This window comes from Gobio gobio (genome assembly GCF_949357685.1).
Source record: "Gobio gobio genome assembly, chromosome: 2".
NCBI classification, from domain to species: domain Eukaryota; kingdom Metazoa; phylum Chordata; class Actinopteri; order Cypriniformes; family Gobionidae; genus Gobio; species Gobio gobio.
The window spans coordinates 52,939,379-52,956,230 of NC_137098.1; the positions used below are offsets into that span (position 1 = coordinate 52,939,379).

Genomic DNA, 16,852 nt, shown 5'->3' on the forward strand with positions numbered 1-16,852 from the left:
GCTGTTACTAATAAAGCTCTCTAAGGCGGTTTTCAGACTGATTCAACCACACTTTTTTTCGCTACAAAGACAAGTCTTTGTCTGGTACTTCTCAACCTCTAAATGACCCCTGTTATTCTTTATGTAACAGACATCTGCAGTAAGAGATTTCCATTATTCATTAGTAGGCCGTTTCACCTTGAAAGGAGTTGTAAAAAACTACAAGCACTCAGGGTCAAAACATTATTTATTGCTCTCTAGATAATTGATACGCAGATAATAGCAGCTCTTTAATGTTTATGCTATTTATAGAAAATCTAGAATTTCGTTTTTTTTTTTTTGTCTAGATAACTCTGCACGCAGGCGAGAGAATGCAGTCCTTTGGATTGAAATACATTGTGTGCTTTATCTTCATTCCCACAAATGCAGCACTGCTAATGGAACATTCTGAGCCTTCTGAGAACAGAGAGACCCTCATGCTCAAACATTTACACATTAACTGATCCCTTATAGAACACTTTTTACCTGTGCTGCATTTTCTTATCACTTTAGAGACCGTGTTTTTTTTCTCCAATTTTTTTCTATTTATTTAGCAAATTAAAGAAAAATAAATTACAAGACTACTGAGGGTTCTTCTGAAATCACTGAGGGTGCTCTATTAAAGTGCGGATGTAGGCTAAGCAACGGCTCCACCACAGCAGTGAGTGTACAGTGAGAATTTCAAATTGTATTAATTAGAATATAAAATATTTTGCAATGAATATTATTCTATTAATCTATTAGTCTGCCTTTACATTGCTTTAATGCTACTATTTCACTATGTGCAATTGGCCATTAATCCTTTTTGCAACATGAAAAACAATAGTTTTATTCAATGGATTATATAAACTGTAGTCTCGAAAGTAAATCAAGAAGACCACTCAATTTACGATCACTAAACACTGTCGTTATGTCAGTTCATCGCAATCTCACAAAGTTCAATGAAGCTGCTAACAATGCACTAAAGCTTGTCACCGCTGCTGGCTACATTTAACGTTCTACAGACACAAATATGCACTGGAGCATTTGACAATTATATTATTACAGTATCAACTGAGGGTGCTCTTGCTTGCATTTGAGGGTGCTTAGACAGTGTCTGCAAACGTCAATTTTTGTGTCTATCTCGGACACTTTAATGCTTCCACACTTCCGACATGTTTGCTGCATTTAGAAGCGTGCGCGCCTCTTTCTCACACACGCGCTGGTTGCTATATTTGATTGCGTCATCAAAAACGTCATTGTTCGGTTAAATCTATTCGGTCTTTTCACTTGTACATTAGGGCTGGGTATCGATTCAGATGTTCCGATTCGATTCGATTTTGATTCGCAAGCTCTCAAATCGATTCGATTTCGATTCTCGATTCAACTCAATGAAAATAGATTTAATTCAAATAGCCTACTATATTTATAAAAAAGAACAGTGAACATGAGTTTACAAGTGGGTAATTAAAAAGAAATGAAGAGCCACAAACCTGTATATTAAATTCTTTTTATTTTAGGTACACTTGGGTAGGCCTACATTAAAACAGAACCCATCTCTATATTTCAAATGCATACAATTATGTTAAATACAATACAATTTTGTTTTTATGGATATTTTGATACACTTATTCTAAAACATAAAAAGGATATTGGATGATTTTCAGCAATTTTCAGTAAAGGACAAGCATTTCTTGCGATTTAGCCGACCGTCATTCAGACTCTGTCCGTTTTTATGGAGGCTTTTTCCTCCAGGGGCATCTGAGCTTTGATTCGTGCCGCGGATGATGCATTATATTTCGTCACTATCTCTGTTATTTGCGTGCCTTCCTTAGATGCGATTGCCATTAGATTTTATCTTAACGACAAGCATATATGCGATACCGGGCAGGATCGACTGGAAACCCCCGGGGGGGGAAAAAATCGATTCTTGGCCTTGAGAATCCATTTTGAATCGACCACATTTTAAAAAACGATTAATCGATAAATCGATTTTTTTGCCCAGCCCTATTGTACATTCGGTGCATCCCTAAATAAAACAGTAGTGTGAAATAGTGTGACAAAGCCAGGACTGCCTTCTCTCTGCTCTGAAGTGAGAACGTGCATTACCTGAGAGTGGGGCTGGGTGCTGTGCTGCACACCATCACTGGTAGGGTGTACAGTCGACTCCATCTTTACAGTTTTCTCTTCAACAGGCATCAGGATTGTATTGCCATCTGGCTGGGGAGAACCTGCATGTACAATATAAAGAGTGAAAACTGTCTCAGCATTGTTTGTTGTATCATTGGCTTGAACTTATGGAAAGATGACATGTCCTGCAATGTGCTAAACACCATCTAAATCCATTTTAAACATAAATTTGCATATTATTAATAATTATCTTGATAACACTGAAATTGGTTTGACCGAGAACTGGTTCAAAAGATCAATTTGTTCATCAGACATTTTCAGTCTAGTTAAAGCAGGAACACTGGAAGAATATACAATACAAAGAATATGTATTTGTATTGTCTAGTAGTCCAAGCGCTGTACTTACTAGTTCTGCTCTTGGTAATCTCTCTTCTTTCAGAGTCGCTGTCTTCTTTCTCTCTCATTGAGTCCAGTATTTTACCTGACCTAACAGGTATGTCTTGCACACATTCAAGGACAGAGATGCTCCCACATCCTTTGGCATGAGTTTCAGAGTTTCTACTATCTTGCAAGCAATGGCTGGTCTCCAGATCCTTATACATTGATGTTGGTTTCTCTGCATTAGATATAAAACTATTATGCTGCACTTGTATGAACACAGCTTTGTCAGCTCTGGCCTCTTTTGAGATTTCCTCACAAACAGAATCACAGTTATCTTTCTCTGTCAACCCTGGTCGATGGCTCCAAATATGGTCTATCTGTCCATTCTTACTCGGCTTGTCCACAATATCAGTCCTTTTGCACTCTTCTTCGGATGCTGGATGACAGTTGTTAGTAGGGAATGTAAACTGGCTAAAATGGATCTTCTTCACTGGGGGAGCCTCATGTTGATTACAACCTACTGGGTCATTTTCAGTTGGGTTTGCTGGTTGAATCCACCTTCTCTTACTGAAGGTCAGTTTATGGATCTCTGCTTCTTTCATAACGTCTGGTCTAGCCTGAGGGCTCCCCACGCTAGTAAAGCGGAACAAGCATAAATTGTTTTCTCCCTGTACTACCGGTATATGAGGCTGGGTGTTGGGCTTTATGATATCACCAGCATAGTTGAGTGCAAACCTCTCATTACTGGTCACATCCCTTAGTTTGAGGTGGTTTGAATCTTCTGCCAGATTATTTAAATCCAAGTCTCTAAAGAGATTAAGAACATATGAATCAGAAGACAACATGATCAGAGAATAAATACTATAGTTAAAGACCAAGCCTAATCTATGTACAGCAAATAACCAGCATTTTAAAAGTTAAAAACAGTCAAATTAACATTTTATTTTATTTGTAGTTACGAAAATAATGTGTAAATTATTGTTGGCTCAATGCATGTACAGAACATATCTAAAACATTACTACTCACCTGCTTTTCCCTGTGTACAACATTTGATTTCCGTCATCTCTGCCCTGATGCTGAGATAGTGTGAAACCTCTACTACTCAAGGCTGTAATTTTGAATGATTTAACAAAGATTGAAATAATTATTTCTAAAATTAATCAAGCTTCGCTAAAAAATTAAATAAAAATAGAACTTACAGTTGAGTGTGAACAAACCAATTAAATTCAACCTTCTATTGGCCATAACTAGCCTCGTTAATAATATTGTTGGAATGTTGTGTTTCTAACTCACTAGCTCTGCTTCTGTCTGCTCTGTGCACATACTGGATCCGAAGGGCTGCTATGATGCTCTGTGCAGATGCAGAGAGGGGAGCTGCGTTCAGACTGCTGCAGAAATAGCTTTCCATCTCATTTCCTGCTCTCCTAGTCTGTCTTAACCCTGTAGTCACATATGCAGAAAAATAGCACTACAATTAAAAAAAGAGGTGCTGGATTGAAATCTGACAGTAAAGGGATCAAATGTGCACAAGCAACACTGCTTTCATACTCTTCCACTACACAATATAAGAGTGGAAATCCATTGTTCCAATGTCTGTCATTCAACTCAGATACACATAGTTGGCTGGTGCTTTTCTGGTGGCCTTTTTAATGATTAAAATCCTAAATGCATTGAAATAAAAAACGCATTTGTAAGTTTGAAACACACACACACAAAAAATTTGCTCCAACACTGAAATTACAAATTATGTTTATTCACAAAGATAGAACTGTTAATCACCAAGAATATATAAGCACTATGATTTATACAAGGTGTGGCACATTTATACAAAAAGTACAAATGCAATTTAATGTGAAACTGTAGGCATCGAACGCAAACTTGACACACCTAAAGAACATTAACAGATAGCAGAAATAAAGAATACATGAATATATATGATCTATGAAGCTCCACAACAATGATCCATGTCCTAATCTGCATTTAACAGTAATTTCTCATTCAGCCATATTTTTGCAGCTGGGACCTGTATATGTTGGCTGGTAAAGACAAAGGAGATCTGATTCTACATAGGCCCTGCTCGAGCCTCTATGTCTCTCACTGCTCTACTGAGCAGTCTTGGGTCCAGATGGAAATAGACATACAGTTCCCTCTCTCTCTTTAGGGAGGCACTGCGTTCAAGTCTCCCACGTTTGGCTTTCAAGTCCCCAACTATCTCCTGAAGAAGTGTGTACAAGGTCTTCTGCTTGACCTCCAGCTCATCTAGAACAATTGTGAGCTCCTACGCAGAAAGAGTGGAACAAGTCAGATGGAGAGGGTTTAAACTCCTAATGAACACTGATTGCTTTATGTGCATGCAAGTGGCGAACAACATAAATACAAACTGATAATAGAGTGGTTTTAATCCACTGCTAATAAGGTAATCTGTTGAATTAATGTTGCATTAAAATGAGAAATAAAGAGGAGAAATTAAATGTGTGTGCTGAATATAGTATTTTGAGTTTTTTTTTATTTTTATGTCATGGCCAATCCAGGTTCAAATATAAAAATAGATATTGTTAAAGTTTTTCAAGGGTGTCAGCAGAACAAAACTTTTCTCGGAGGATTAGAATAAAATGTGTTTCACAGACAGTGAGGTGACAGTGACAGGAAAGGAAACAGAAGCCATTGACAATTTTCAATCTATTCACCAAGGATGAAAACACCAAGTCTTTAAACGACAACAACAAATTATTATGCAGAAAAAAAATCCACCACCAAACAATGATGAGAGGTGAATGCTTTTTCACAAGCCAAGAATGTTGACAAATTATTCTGCTCACGTTTCATGGGATTCACGAGGGATGATGTAGAAAACGGCGGTGAGGTTGAGAAAAAAAAAAGACAACAAAGACATACCTGTGCATGAAGCTCCAGTGCAGGTGTGGCAGTAGCACATACCTGCGGCCTCAGGAGAGGCTGCACAATATCTGAGTATGCCACTTGGTCGAGCGCATCTCGGTCACGTTCTAACCGAGCTCCAGTAAAGGCTTGCTCTCGTCTAGCCCCATCCAAAGCCTCTTGTACAGTGACCAGATTTTCTTGTAAGTTGGAGGCTGCGGTTTCCAGCCTACTGTAGGTTTGGAATGGATCCTCTCTTTCCGTGGAGGCTTTACCCATCTTGAGTATCTGCAGCAACCTGAAGGAAGAACACAGGATATAGTCTTACAATCTCAACCTGCATTACATGGTACATTTTTTTTAAATTAAACTTCTCTCCATTCATGGTGGGCTACCTGCTAAAGGCTGTATCTTTGGAGCTCATGATCTGTTGTTTAGCATTAGAACCAAGGTAGGGGACTTGAGTCAAGTGAGGTTGTGTCAGAGTGTTTTCTCTCTGAGTAGCCGCTTCTGCTGCCCCCTCCAGTCTCTTCACTATTTCATCAAGCTGCTCCATCACCCTCTTCCCCCTAAGGAGCTCTGTATCCTGGGCCAGGCGCACAAGTTCGAAGAAGGCCTTCTGATGGAGAAGCTGGTTGCGAACTTCGCTCTGTCTGAAGGTGTAGTAATTCTGCCTGGCTACTTGAAGAGCGAGGTCACCACGTACCACGGGGATGTTAAGGAGGCGGGCACAGTCTCGTAATGCGGAGCGGACTGGGTCTAACATAAGAAACTGAACTTCAGACTGAATTGAAAGGATCTCAGAGCGTAGATCATGCTCAAGCCTGCTCACCTGTGAGTAGCTCAGAGACTACAAGAGGGAGAGAATGAAAATGTCAATCCAAGGCAGAGAAAATATTGCCTTAACTGTATCATTAAAAGTCACATGCCCAAGTTTCTACTCCAAGCAACATGTTTATCTTCAACCAAATTTGTTTGGGCACATGTTACAATAGCGGTTAAAATGCTGTTTCACACATCTACAAAATGGATGTCCGCTATGATAATATTTGACTGAATTACTCAAACAACGACTACCTTTCAAAAGATTGAGGCTGGTAAGATTTTTTTTTTTTTTTTTTTTAATTTTTGAAAGATTCTTATGCTCATCAAAGCAAGATCTATTTGATTAAAAAAAATATATATATTATTCTATATATATAACTTTAAAAAATAAAATAAAATTCAGGAGCCATTACTCCAGACTTCAGTGTCACAAGATTCTTCAGAAATCATTTTAATATTCTGATTTGGTCCTCAAGAAACATTCATTATTATTTTCAAGCTGTTTTGTTGCTTAATATTTTTGTTGAAACCATGATTCAATATTTCAAGATTATTTGATGAATAGAAATGCAATTTAATGCGTCCTAAATAAATGCATTAATTTCTTAAAGTAAAAAAAACATAATAATAATTCTTACGGACCCCAAACTTTTGCATAGTAGTATATATGTACAGTCTTTGCTACTGTTCAACTTTACTAGTCTTGAAAAAAAGACCAAAGGAAATACATAGCTTAAGTTTGCCGTAGAAAATAATCAACATAAGTAAAAATGTGTTTACCTCTGTGCTGCCGTTCATTCGCTGGATGAGCCACTCTTTTGCTGCCTTGTCACCATGCTCCTCTGCCCTCTCTTTCACCAGCTGGTACTGTGCCACTACATATGCCCACTGGAGTTGTGCCATCTCTTTCTTCCTGAGCTCCACCAGTCCCTCAGCCTCTTCTTCCTCATTCTCACTGCAGCAGCTCAGATTTGTCAGATGGCAACGATTGAATGTGGAGGTCTCCATCATGTCTGAGATGCCCTGAAAGAACTGACGCTGAGTGTAGGCAGCCAACACTTTGGTGAATTGCTCCTGTTGCTGGAGGAACGGCTCTAGAGACAACTGAGAAAGGAGTACAGGGGTCCCTGATTGAGGTGGAGTGGCTCCATCTTTACTCCTTAGTAAATGAGGGCTGGTTTGGAAAAAGCCAGCCAGTTTGGTGGTCTCTTTTGACAAGTTCTCTACTGCTGAGTTGGTGTATGCGTTTTCAGCTGCCAAGGCAGAGTTGGCATCTTTTACCACATTGCCTCCTTCCTGAAGCAGTGCTTGGGATGCAGAGGAGTTTGCACCCCAGTTGGTAGCTAGCATCTGCAGCTTGTTGAGTCTGCGTTGTTTTAGCTGCTTTTCCTTGCGGAGAGCTTGAAGTTCTGTCTCAAGGTCCTCAATTGTAACATTTCCCTCTCCACCCAGCGCAGAACAGCTCTGTGACCCTCCACCTCCACCTCCATCCACAGGCAAACAGGTTTTAAGCAGCTCAGCCAGTGCCGCCTGATCCAAGATGGGCCTCCCGGACCTCTGGAGTGCCTTGTACGCTTGCAATTCTTCTGGCGTTAGAACATTGCCGCGGTTCAGGCGCTTGCAGACAACACTTAAAAGGTGGAGGTTATCTGGTGCGGTTTCAAATAACCAGTCAAACTCAGAACCTTTCAGCATAGACGCCCGTGGGTAACCCAACCGTGACAATGCCTCAACGAACTGAGCCCCATCCAGCATGTCTGCTTATGTGAACTCGGCTCACACTTCAGAGATATTCAGTTATCCTAAGGCAGATAGTCAAAAGACATTATAGCAAGCCTTACTTTATATGCATTTACAAAAGGAGGCCCAATTGAGGCAAGTGCTGCACTGTGTGCAAACTGGAAAACACACACACACACACACACACACACACACACACACACACACACACACACACACACACACACACACACACACACACACACACACACACACACACACACACAACCTACCATTTGGGGTTGGGAAGGTTTTTTTTTTAAAAAAAAAACATTGTTGTGGAAACATTACATGTTTATTACTGTTTATTTATTTTTAATATATTTTAATACACTACATTACTCAGCATATCCTTCAGAAATCATTATAATCTGCTAATTTGGTGATCAAGAAACATTTCTTCTTATCAATGTTGAAGACTAAATTTTTTTAGTGGAAACTATTTTTGTTTTTGTTTCGAGGATTCTTTTTGATAAATAGCAAGTTCAACATAAAGTATTTAAAATAGAAATCTTGTTACACTATAATTGTACTGTTTTGATCAATTTAGACCACACACACTTTAATTTACCTTTATTTAAATGAGGATTCCCAGGGCTAATTATATCTAACTGTATATAAATATTTTATTAGGAATTGAAACCACTTTTACATTCAAAACAGAAGATGTACAGTACTATTGAAACAGTATCTGTATAGTCTCTTGTAACAACCCGTGTAAACTCTATTTAAAAGAGACCAAACAATTATTATTAGCTGTGGACGACTGAATTAAAACTTTCACAATTTCAGGTAAACGGGTTATAGGTTATAAATAAACATGTTGCTTTGCTCAGTTTGTTCATCAAAGTACACTTATTCTTAGTTTCACTTGTGTACTACGTTGTCATCGATATCGTTACTTTCAGCATAGCCAAGTGAGCCAAGTCTGCTGATGCAGTTGGAAGTGAGTGATGAAAGTGAGCGACTGATAAACAGTCGTGGTGATTTAGTCGTTCTTCTGTGGAAAACAGGTTTGGAAAAAGCAGTTTCCACAAAACGTAACGTTATGTGACCAACACACTAATTGATATTACAACACACTTATAAATATGAAGATATATTTAAATAATAATCCTCAGGAAAGAAAAAAAAATAACCCAAGACCCATCACAATCTGTCATTTAATCACAAGTTTCAGACACGACTTGCTCATTATGACCAATACCTCAAAGCAAGCTAGTAAAAGTAGCTTTAGCGTCAGAATAACAGTTGAATACAATATTTTGAATTTCAAGAGCCGTTAAAACCGAGGTAAAGTAAACGTTATTTGTTCAACGTTTGTATCAAGCTAATTTACCTTGCTTGCAGAGTACAACCACTAATACATTTGCCACAACAATTCAGTTAAAACCGACTGTGACATGTTTGTCACAAAGCAGTGTGTAAAAAATATCCTTACCTTGAAAACAGAATCGCGTCAGGCGTAACGTTACCACAGCCACACTTCCGAAATGCCCGCGCTTGCTTTCGTCACGTGGGGGTGGGGTGGTTTCTCGAATTATATTATTTCAAAAGCTTATTTATTGCCACATAAGTTGGAAAAATACTATAATGTTGCGTAAAATGTATTACAAAATATATAGAAGTAGACTTACTGAAGAAAAAAAGCTGAAGTATCTTTATTGAAGATTATTGACAAATGTAGTCGGCCAATCAGATAAATACGAAATGTCACATGATTGAGATTCAGCCAAGTGGGAGGGCCTTAAACACGTCTGTGCGCAACACCAGGAAGTATCATACTAGAAGAATAGAGAGCTTTGTGTACATTAACGGGTATGTATATCGTTTTGCATTATGATGGTTACATCATACACGTTCGGACCGTTACTTTTATTATTGCAGATGTGATGTGTGAGCAAATCAACGCAGTCTGTTGTTTTGAAAGTTAAACAACATTCTTTTTACACTTGGCATGTGTTAACTTATGCATGCAATATTATTTTCGTTTACTATTACAGTTCAAAACTAAGAGCCATGGTTCAAGCCAAAACCTGGGTTCTGAAGCAGCACTTTGAGGGCTTTCCCAAAGACGCCGACTTTGAGCTGAAACTAGAGCAGCTCTCTGAGCCCAGAGATGGAGGTTTGTTCTCTTTAAATTTCATATTATATGTTTCATATTTGCTCTATTGAACACCATTTATTCTTGTTCTTCAGAGGTCCTTCTGGAGGCACTGTTCCTTAGTGTGGACCCTTACATGCGGTGAGTGAGAAAGCTGTAATAGGCAGGTGCACTAATATCTGCATTTAAGGGCCTGATGAGATGCAGTAAAGTCAGACTGATCCTGCTTGTTTGAAAATCATCCCTTTCTTGATTTATGTGAAATGTTTGAGGCATTCATTTTTATTTCCTCGAAAAATACAATTAGATATTTTTAATTTCCTCTAGACCATACAGTCGTGTTCGAATGCAGGCAGGAGACGTGATGATCGGAACTCAAGTGGCCAAGTAAGAGCTTCATCCTGTTCAATCCCTTTCATCAAGATTATTCAGTCAGTGTAAAATAGGAACTTTACAACTCTCTGGTTATAATTTGAAAAGAAATGCATCTGCAACTCATTTACCATTACTGACCGTTAGTTAGTTGGTTAGATCAAGAACTACCACTTAAAAGTAGTAGTGACTGTTTAAACCTGTGCATACCTTAAGAGACCAGTAAAAACCAGTTTGTGTTTATACAATTTTTTTTCTTTTAAAAGGGACAATGCCTCTTGGTTTTTAAAGTCACAGAATCTAAATTGACAATTCTTACTTTTTATGGAATATTGCATTTTTTTTAATATATATAAATTATTTATCTATGCACATCATAGTTTTTTTTAAATGAATGTGCCCTCGTAATCTTTTTAATCAAAGAAACTTCCTTCTCTTGCAACGGCATTGGGACAACCTGTCACTCATGCGAGACGACTCACAACACATATGTGATTGCAGCAGTAGCAAACCACAAAGATCCAATCAATTCCAGATGGACAAAGGTCCCACCCTACATTTTTTTTCTTGTTAAACAAGTTGTTTCACTTGGTTATACGTCACAATAGGGAAGAAAAGATTATCCCAACTTGCAATATGCCAACCATAAATCTGTTCTTTCTTCTATTTTGACTATAGGGTGATTCAAAGTAAAAATCCTTCATTTCCTGTGGGCTGCAATGTGGTTGGTCGTTGTGGTTGGAGAACACATACTGTGTCAGATGGGAGTGATCTCAACAAAATCTTCGTTGACTGGCCTCAAGATGTCCCCCTCTCCCATGCCCTCGGAGCCATGGGCATGCCAGGGTAAAACCCACTGCTGCTTTCAAACCTACAATTGTTTTTTTTTTCCAAAAGGTAAATCCACATTGATAGTCATTATTCGATGTTTTATCTACTCACAAGATGTTGTGAGTAAACATTACAGAGTTCTGGGAAAAGTAGATGCGTTTTAGTAATTCACTTCTGGCTTTACGCAACATACGTTTGTTGCTCACATGTTCTCTATTTAGTGTGATTTGTTTTGCAACGCTTTTTTAAACATGTTCTCAGAAGTGTTTTTGGCTGATAGGAAATGGATTGTGTTCTTTTCTGACTGTTCACAAAAACAAGGCATATGACAATGGGGAAGTCCTCACCACAATTCTGCCCTACAAAGGCAAAAGGCAGTAACTTCATTTTTGGTCGAAAATGAGTTATTTATATTTTTGGGACATTTAAGACCTTTATCATGTGGATAAGTATCTTAAGTCAATTCCGTTGTTTTATCGAGATAATAATGGGTTGTCTTAACTGTAACTTCCAAAAGCCCAGGAGAAACCAAGGCAGAACACCTTAACACCAGTTACTGTTCTTTGCCTTTTGTTTTAGAACGCTCAAATTGAGTTAGGATACTCTGCTATTGTTTAGCCGTTGTTTAGAAGTTACTGTGTTGGCCTCGAGTTACAGTATTCTGCCTTTGTTTTACTGTTCATTAAAGTTTGCTGTATTTAAATTACAGTGTAGCCTGTGTCATACATCTGTCACTGAAGCACTTCTGACACACACAATACCTGAATAAAAGTGTAAGTTACTATAATGATTTTGTAAATGGTGATCCGCAACCAAATATTGATCATTTGGAACTTACTGCCTTTTGCCTTGGTGTCACTTCTCACTTTTTGCAGACCGTACAAAGGCTTCAAAATAGGGGTCAAAAGTCAAGTTTGAGCTCAAGAATTTTTTTAATGTAGATCATTTTCATTACTAAAACATCAAATCTGTCACTGAAGCACTTCTGACACACACAATACCTGAATAAAAGTGTAAGTTACTATAATGATTTTGTAAATGGTGATCCGCAACCAAATATTGATCATTTGGAACTTACTGCCTTTTGCCTTGGTGTCACTTCTCACTTTTTGCAGACCGTACAAAGGCTTCAAAATAGGGGTCAAAAGTCAAGTTTGAGCTCAAGAATTTTTTTAATGTAGATCATTTTCATTACTAAAACATCAAATCTGTCACTAAAGCACTTCTGACACACACAATACCTGAATAAAAGTGTAAGTTACTATAATGATTTTGTAAATGGTGATCCGCAACCAAATATTGATCATGTGGAACTTACTGCCATTTGCCTTGGTGTCACTTCTCATTTTTTGCTGACAGTACAAAGGCTTCAAAATAGGGGTCAAAAGTCAAGTTTGAGCTCAAGATTTTTTTTTTATGTAGATCATTTTCATTACTAAAACATCACATTTTCAGTGTCCTACCTATAATTCATTTGGCTGGACAACTAAAAATCTTTAAAGTCCTTTTTCTGAGTTCCACACTCTAGCAAGTTAAGGTCTTTTGCCTTTTGTAGGGCAGAATTATAACGATAACGACTTAGAGGAACCATATTTTAGAAATCACTTTCAGACATTTTTTTTCAGCGGATGAATGATAGAAACATTGACAATCAGAACCTATCCATCGTCGAAATGCTTAAGCATTTAAAGCAGCAGACCACATTACCGCAGCGTTATTGTGTGCTATTATACAGTAGTTATCTTTATAGTATCATTCCTGTTCTTAATTCTGATGCAATCCTATTTCAACTTATTTACAAATTGTACTTGATCTTTTATTTATTTTAGGCACCACATAGAAGTCAAACTTTATGTGATAAAAGGATACCTGAATAGATAATGAATAACATTAACTGTGCGCCACAGGCTGACTGCACTCTACGGTTTGGAGGAGGTCTGCGCTATCAAACCAGGAGAAACCTTACTGGTGAATGCAGCCGCAGGGGCGGTGGGCTCTGTAGCCGGTCAAATTGCCAAACTTAAAGGTTGCAAGGTTGTGGGTTCCGCAGGAAGTGATAACAAGGTGGCATACCTGAAGGAGCTGGGCTTTGACCAGGCTTTTAACTATAAGACTGTCTCTTCACTGGAGGAAGCCCTGAAGAACGCTTCACCTGATGGATATGACTGCTACTTTGAGAATGTAAGAACTGACTGATACTAGTAGAATAATACATTTTCTGATACCAACTCTCAAATAACTATACCTTTTTGTGGGCCTTTTTAATTTAAAAAGACAACTTCATAATCTTGGTTTCCAGGTTGGTGGCCCTTTTTCGAGTGTTGCTATTCCGCAGATGAATACTTTTGGGCGTATTGCTGTTTGTGGAGGAATATCACTGTACAATGACACCACCCCACAAACAGGTTTGTGTCTCTTTATATGTGTGATTCTCATGGTTAACCTGGGCTGAAATCACCCCCTTTACCCTTAAATAGGGCACTATTTGAGAGGACAGTCATTTGTAGTGGTGTCTGAAACCATAGTGGATGTTATCGAGTGCACTCATTCGTGCCGAATGAATTCCTGCGTCTTACCCTGATGATGCACGTAATTTATCCATCCGTCCATTTTCCAAATCACTGGTCCAATGTGGGTACAGCTTAATATATCATACAGGTATAAATTCCTTTTTAATTGATTATTAAATTGTTTAAATAAGGTTTATACACCGATCAGCCATAACATTATGATCTAATATTGTGTTGGTCCCTTTTTACTGCAAAAACAGCCCTGACCCGTCGAGGCATGGGCTCCACTAGACCCTGAAGGTGTGCTGTGGTATCTGGCACCAATGTTAGCAGCAGATCCTTTAAGTCCTGTAAGTTGCGAGGTGGGGCCTCCATGGATCGGACTGTGTTCAGCACATCCCACAGATGCTCAATTGGATTGAGATCTGGGGAATTTGGAGGCCAGGTCAACACCTCAAACTCGTTGTGCTCCTCAAATCATTCTTGAACCATTTTTGGTTTGTGGCAGGGCGCATTATCCTGCTGAAAGAGGCCACAGCTACCAGGAAATACCGTTTCCATGAAAAGGTGTACATGGTCTGCAACAATGCTTAGGTAGGTGGTACCCAAGGTTTCCCAGCAGAACATTGCCCAAAGCATCACACTGCCTCCGCCGACTTGCCTTCTTCCCATAGTGCATCCTGGTGCCATGTGTTCCCCAGGTAAGCGATGCACACACACCCGGCCATCCACGTGATGTAAAAGAAACCGTGATTCATCAGACCAGGCCACCTTCTTCCATTGCTCCGTGGTCCAGTTCTGCCCAATGTTGGCACTTTCGGCGGTGGACGGGGGTCAGCATGGGCACCCTGACTGGTCTGTGGCTATGTAGCCCCATACGCAACAAACTGCGACGCACTGTGTATTCTGACACTTTTCTATCAGAACCAGCATTAACTTCTTGAGCAATTTGAGCTACAGTAGCTTGTCTGTTTGATCGGACCACACAGGCCAGCCTTCACTCCCCACGTGCATCAATGAGCCTTGGCTGCCCATGACCCTGTCGCCGGTTCACCACTGTTCCTTCCTTGGACCACTTTTGATAGATACTGACCCCTGCAGACCGGGAACACTCCACAAGAGCTGCAGTTTTGGAGCCAGTCGTCTAGCCATCACAATTTGGCCCTTGTCAAACTCGCTCAAATACTTACGCTTTACCATTTTTCTGCTACTAACACATCAACTTTGAGGACAAAATGTTCACTTGCTGCCTAATAAATCCCACCCACTAACAGGTGCCGTGATGAGAGAATCAGTATTATTAATGTTATGCCTGATCCGATCGGTATAAATGATAGTTTCCATGACAGACTTCAAGATAAATCGTTTAATTACTACAGGAGCTGCCAGTTTCAAATGATTATTAAACCGCAAGCACAAACTATACTAAAGCAGCAGCCCTTCGGTGCACTCAGTGTATGAATTCGCTCGTTTTCATTCACTGTTTCAAGTGGACTATATTAGTGGAGTAATATAGGGAATAGTTAATGAGGTTATAGGGGGCGATTTCCAACACAGCTCAGGAAAGAGTGCTTTGAATGATCTTTACATTATAATGCAAAAAATGCATTGTCACCTTTACTGAAGCATAAAATTAGGCATGATGAATTGGGTAGACATAGACTCTTGTTCATCTACAGCTGTGATAATTTGTTTGTCCTTTTTAGGTCCCTATCCACACATGCACATGATTTTTAAGCAGCTGAAAATGGAAGGTTTCTTGGTGGGCAGATGGGAACATAAAAATGAGGAGTCTCTAAAGCGAATGTTGACCTGGATGCAAGAGGTACATCAGCATGCTTGGTTAATACTATGGAATCTAAATGTATCCAATACTAGCTTTCTCATATTTATATATGGATAATTATGCAGTGTCTCATGATTTGGCTGTTTACAGGGAAAGCTGAAGTGTAAGGAACATGTCACCGCTGGGTTTGAAAACATGCCCGCTGCGTTCATGGGGATGCTGCAGGGGGAAAACATTGGGAAGGCCATCATTAAAGTCTGAGATGAAGTGCTTCAGTGGTTTGCTCCTATAACAACAGTCATGTTATTTTTGGCATAGATTCTGCATTAATAATGTGTCCTTTATTTTGTTTTACAAATAAAGTTGATTTTTGTAAACAAGTGTCAACAAGAGTATTTTTTTTCTTCTAATATTATAAGCATATGAAAGCTATATATATATATATATTGCCCAGAATTATTCAGCATTTCTAAATGCTGTATTTAAAAAAACATGCTGAGTCATGGTGAACTTGATGAGCTACATATGAACAGCATATAAATCATTAAAGGACTGACTGAGATTTATATGTCCAACTAACCATTATCTTTAGAATTTTATTAGGCTTCCCTTTTAACTGTTTATAAGGGTCGAGGTTTCCACAGCAGTATGAGAGTAAGAGACAGATGCAACAAACTCTTTAGAGGTTTCTAAAGGAAGTTTCTAAAAAGACAAGTTTTCTAAGAAAGTTATTTTGATATAAAAACAGAGGATCTAGATTAGAAGCTATTTTTTAACTTCCAATCTAGATCCTCTGTTTTTATATTAATTACGAATTAGGGTTGGGTTGGGTTCGTTGGTGTTGGGTGGGGATGACACACATGTGTATGTCTCCTTTAATACTTCAGTGAACACTGACATCTTGTGGCTTTTTATGAAAGAATGGTAGTTCATAGTAAATATTCATGAAGGAGGTCAGGAGGAGCGTCTCCTGGGTGGGGCAAAGATAGGAAAGATTCATGTTTTTCATCCATGAAAAAATTGTAGTAGCTTTTGTGTTGCATGACTGTGTGTTGATTAAGAATGCATTTAAATAAATGTTCGAATGACAGACTTAATTTTAATGGTATATATGGAATAACAACATTAATTTGATTCAGGCTTCAAGACTCATAGTTTGGACAATGCCTCTTTGTTATATAGTATGCAGAGTCATAGTTATCAGTCATAGTCATTTCAAAGTCATGCTGACTGTGCATTCAATTTTGTATTCTGATATT

General features: G+C 38.7%; 3 protein-coding genes across 3 annotated transcripts in view; 1 reads left to right on the plus strand and 2 right to left on the minus strand.

The window, feature by feature from the left end:
* The window catches only part of poln (polymerase (DNA directed) nu), a gene marked incomplete at both ends in the record, with an annotated part of 42,358 nt that extends 38,441 nt beyond the window's left edge, over positions 1-3,917 (minus strand). The window contains 4 exons of the mRNA XM_079803863.1: positions 2,107-2,228; positions 2,534-3,315; positions 3,536-3,617; positions 3,803-3,917. Coding sequence (XP_079659989.1) covers positions 2,107-2,228; positions 2,534-3,315; positions 3,536-3,617; positions 3,803-3,917 — 1,101 coding nt within the window. The remainder of the gene's footprint in view (positions 1-2,106; positions 2,229-2,533; positions 3,316-3,535; positions 3,618-3,802) is intronic.
* A 325-nt stretch (positions 3,918-4,242) lies between these two features.
* Positions 4,243-9,501, minus strand: haus3 (HAUS augmin-like complex, subunit 3). The gene is made up of 5 exons (XM_079841764.1): positions 9,432-9,501; positions 6,992-8,013; positions 5,782-6,236; positions 5,405-5,684; positions 4,243-4,787 (listed from the first exon to the last, which is right to left on the minus strand). Exons 2-5 carry the CDS (start codon positions 7,964-7,966, stop codon positions 4,572-4,574), a joined length of 1,926 nt encoding a protein of 641 aa, XP_079697890.1. The 5' UTR covers positions 7,967-8,013; positions 9,432-9,501; the 3' UTR covers positions 4,243-4,571.
* A 210-nt stretch (positions 9,502-9,711) lies between these two features.
* Positions 9,712-15,978, plus strand: ptgr1.1 (prostaglandin reductase 1, tandem duplicate 1). The gene is made up of 9 exons (XM_079845232.1): positions 9,712-9,808; positions 9,994-10,115; positions 10,190-10,235; positions 10,422-10,481; positions 11,145-11,312; positions 13,205-13,478; positions 13,597-13,702; positions 15,514-15,632; positions 15,744-15,978. The coding sequence occupies exons 2-9, from the start codon at positions 10,010-10,012 to the stop codon at positions 15,852-15,854; spliced, it is 990 nt and encodes a 329-aa protein (XP_079701358.1). The 5' UTR covers positions 9,712-9,808; positions 9,994-10,009; the 3' UTR covers positions 15,855-15,978.
* Positions 15,979-16,852: the final 874 nt, after the last annotated feature.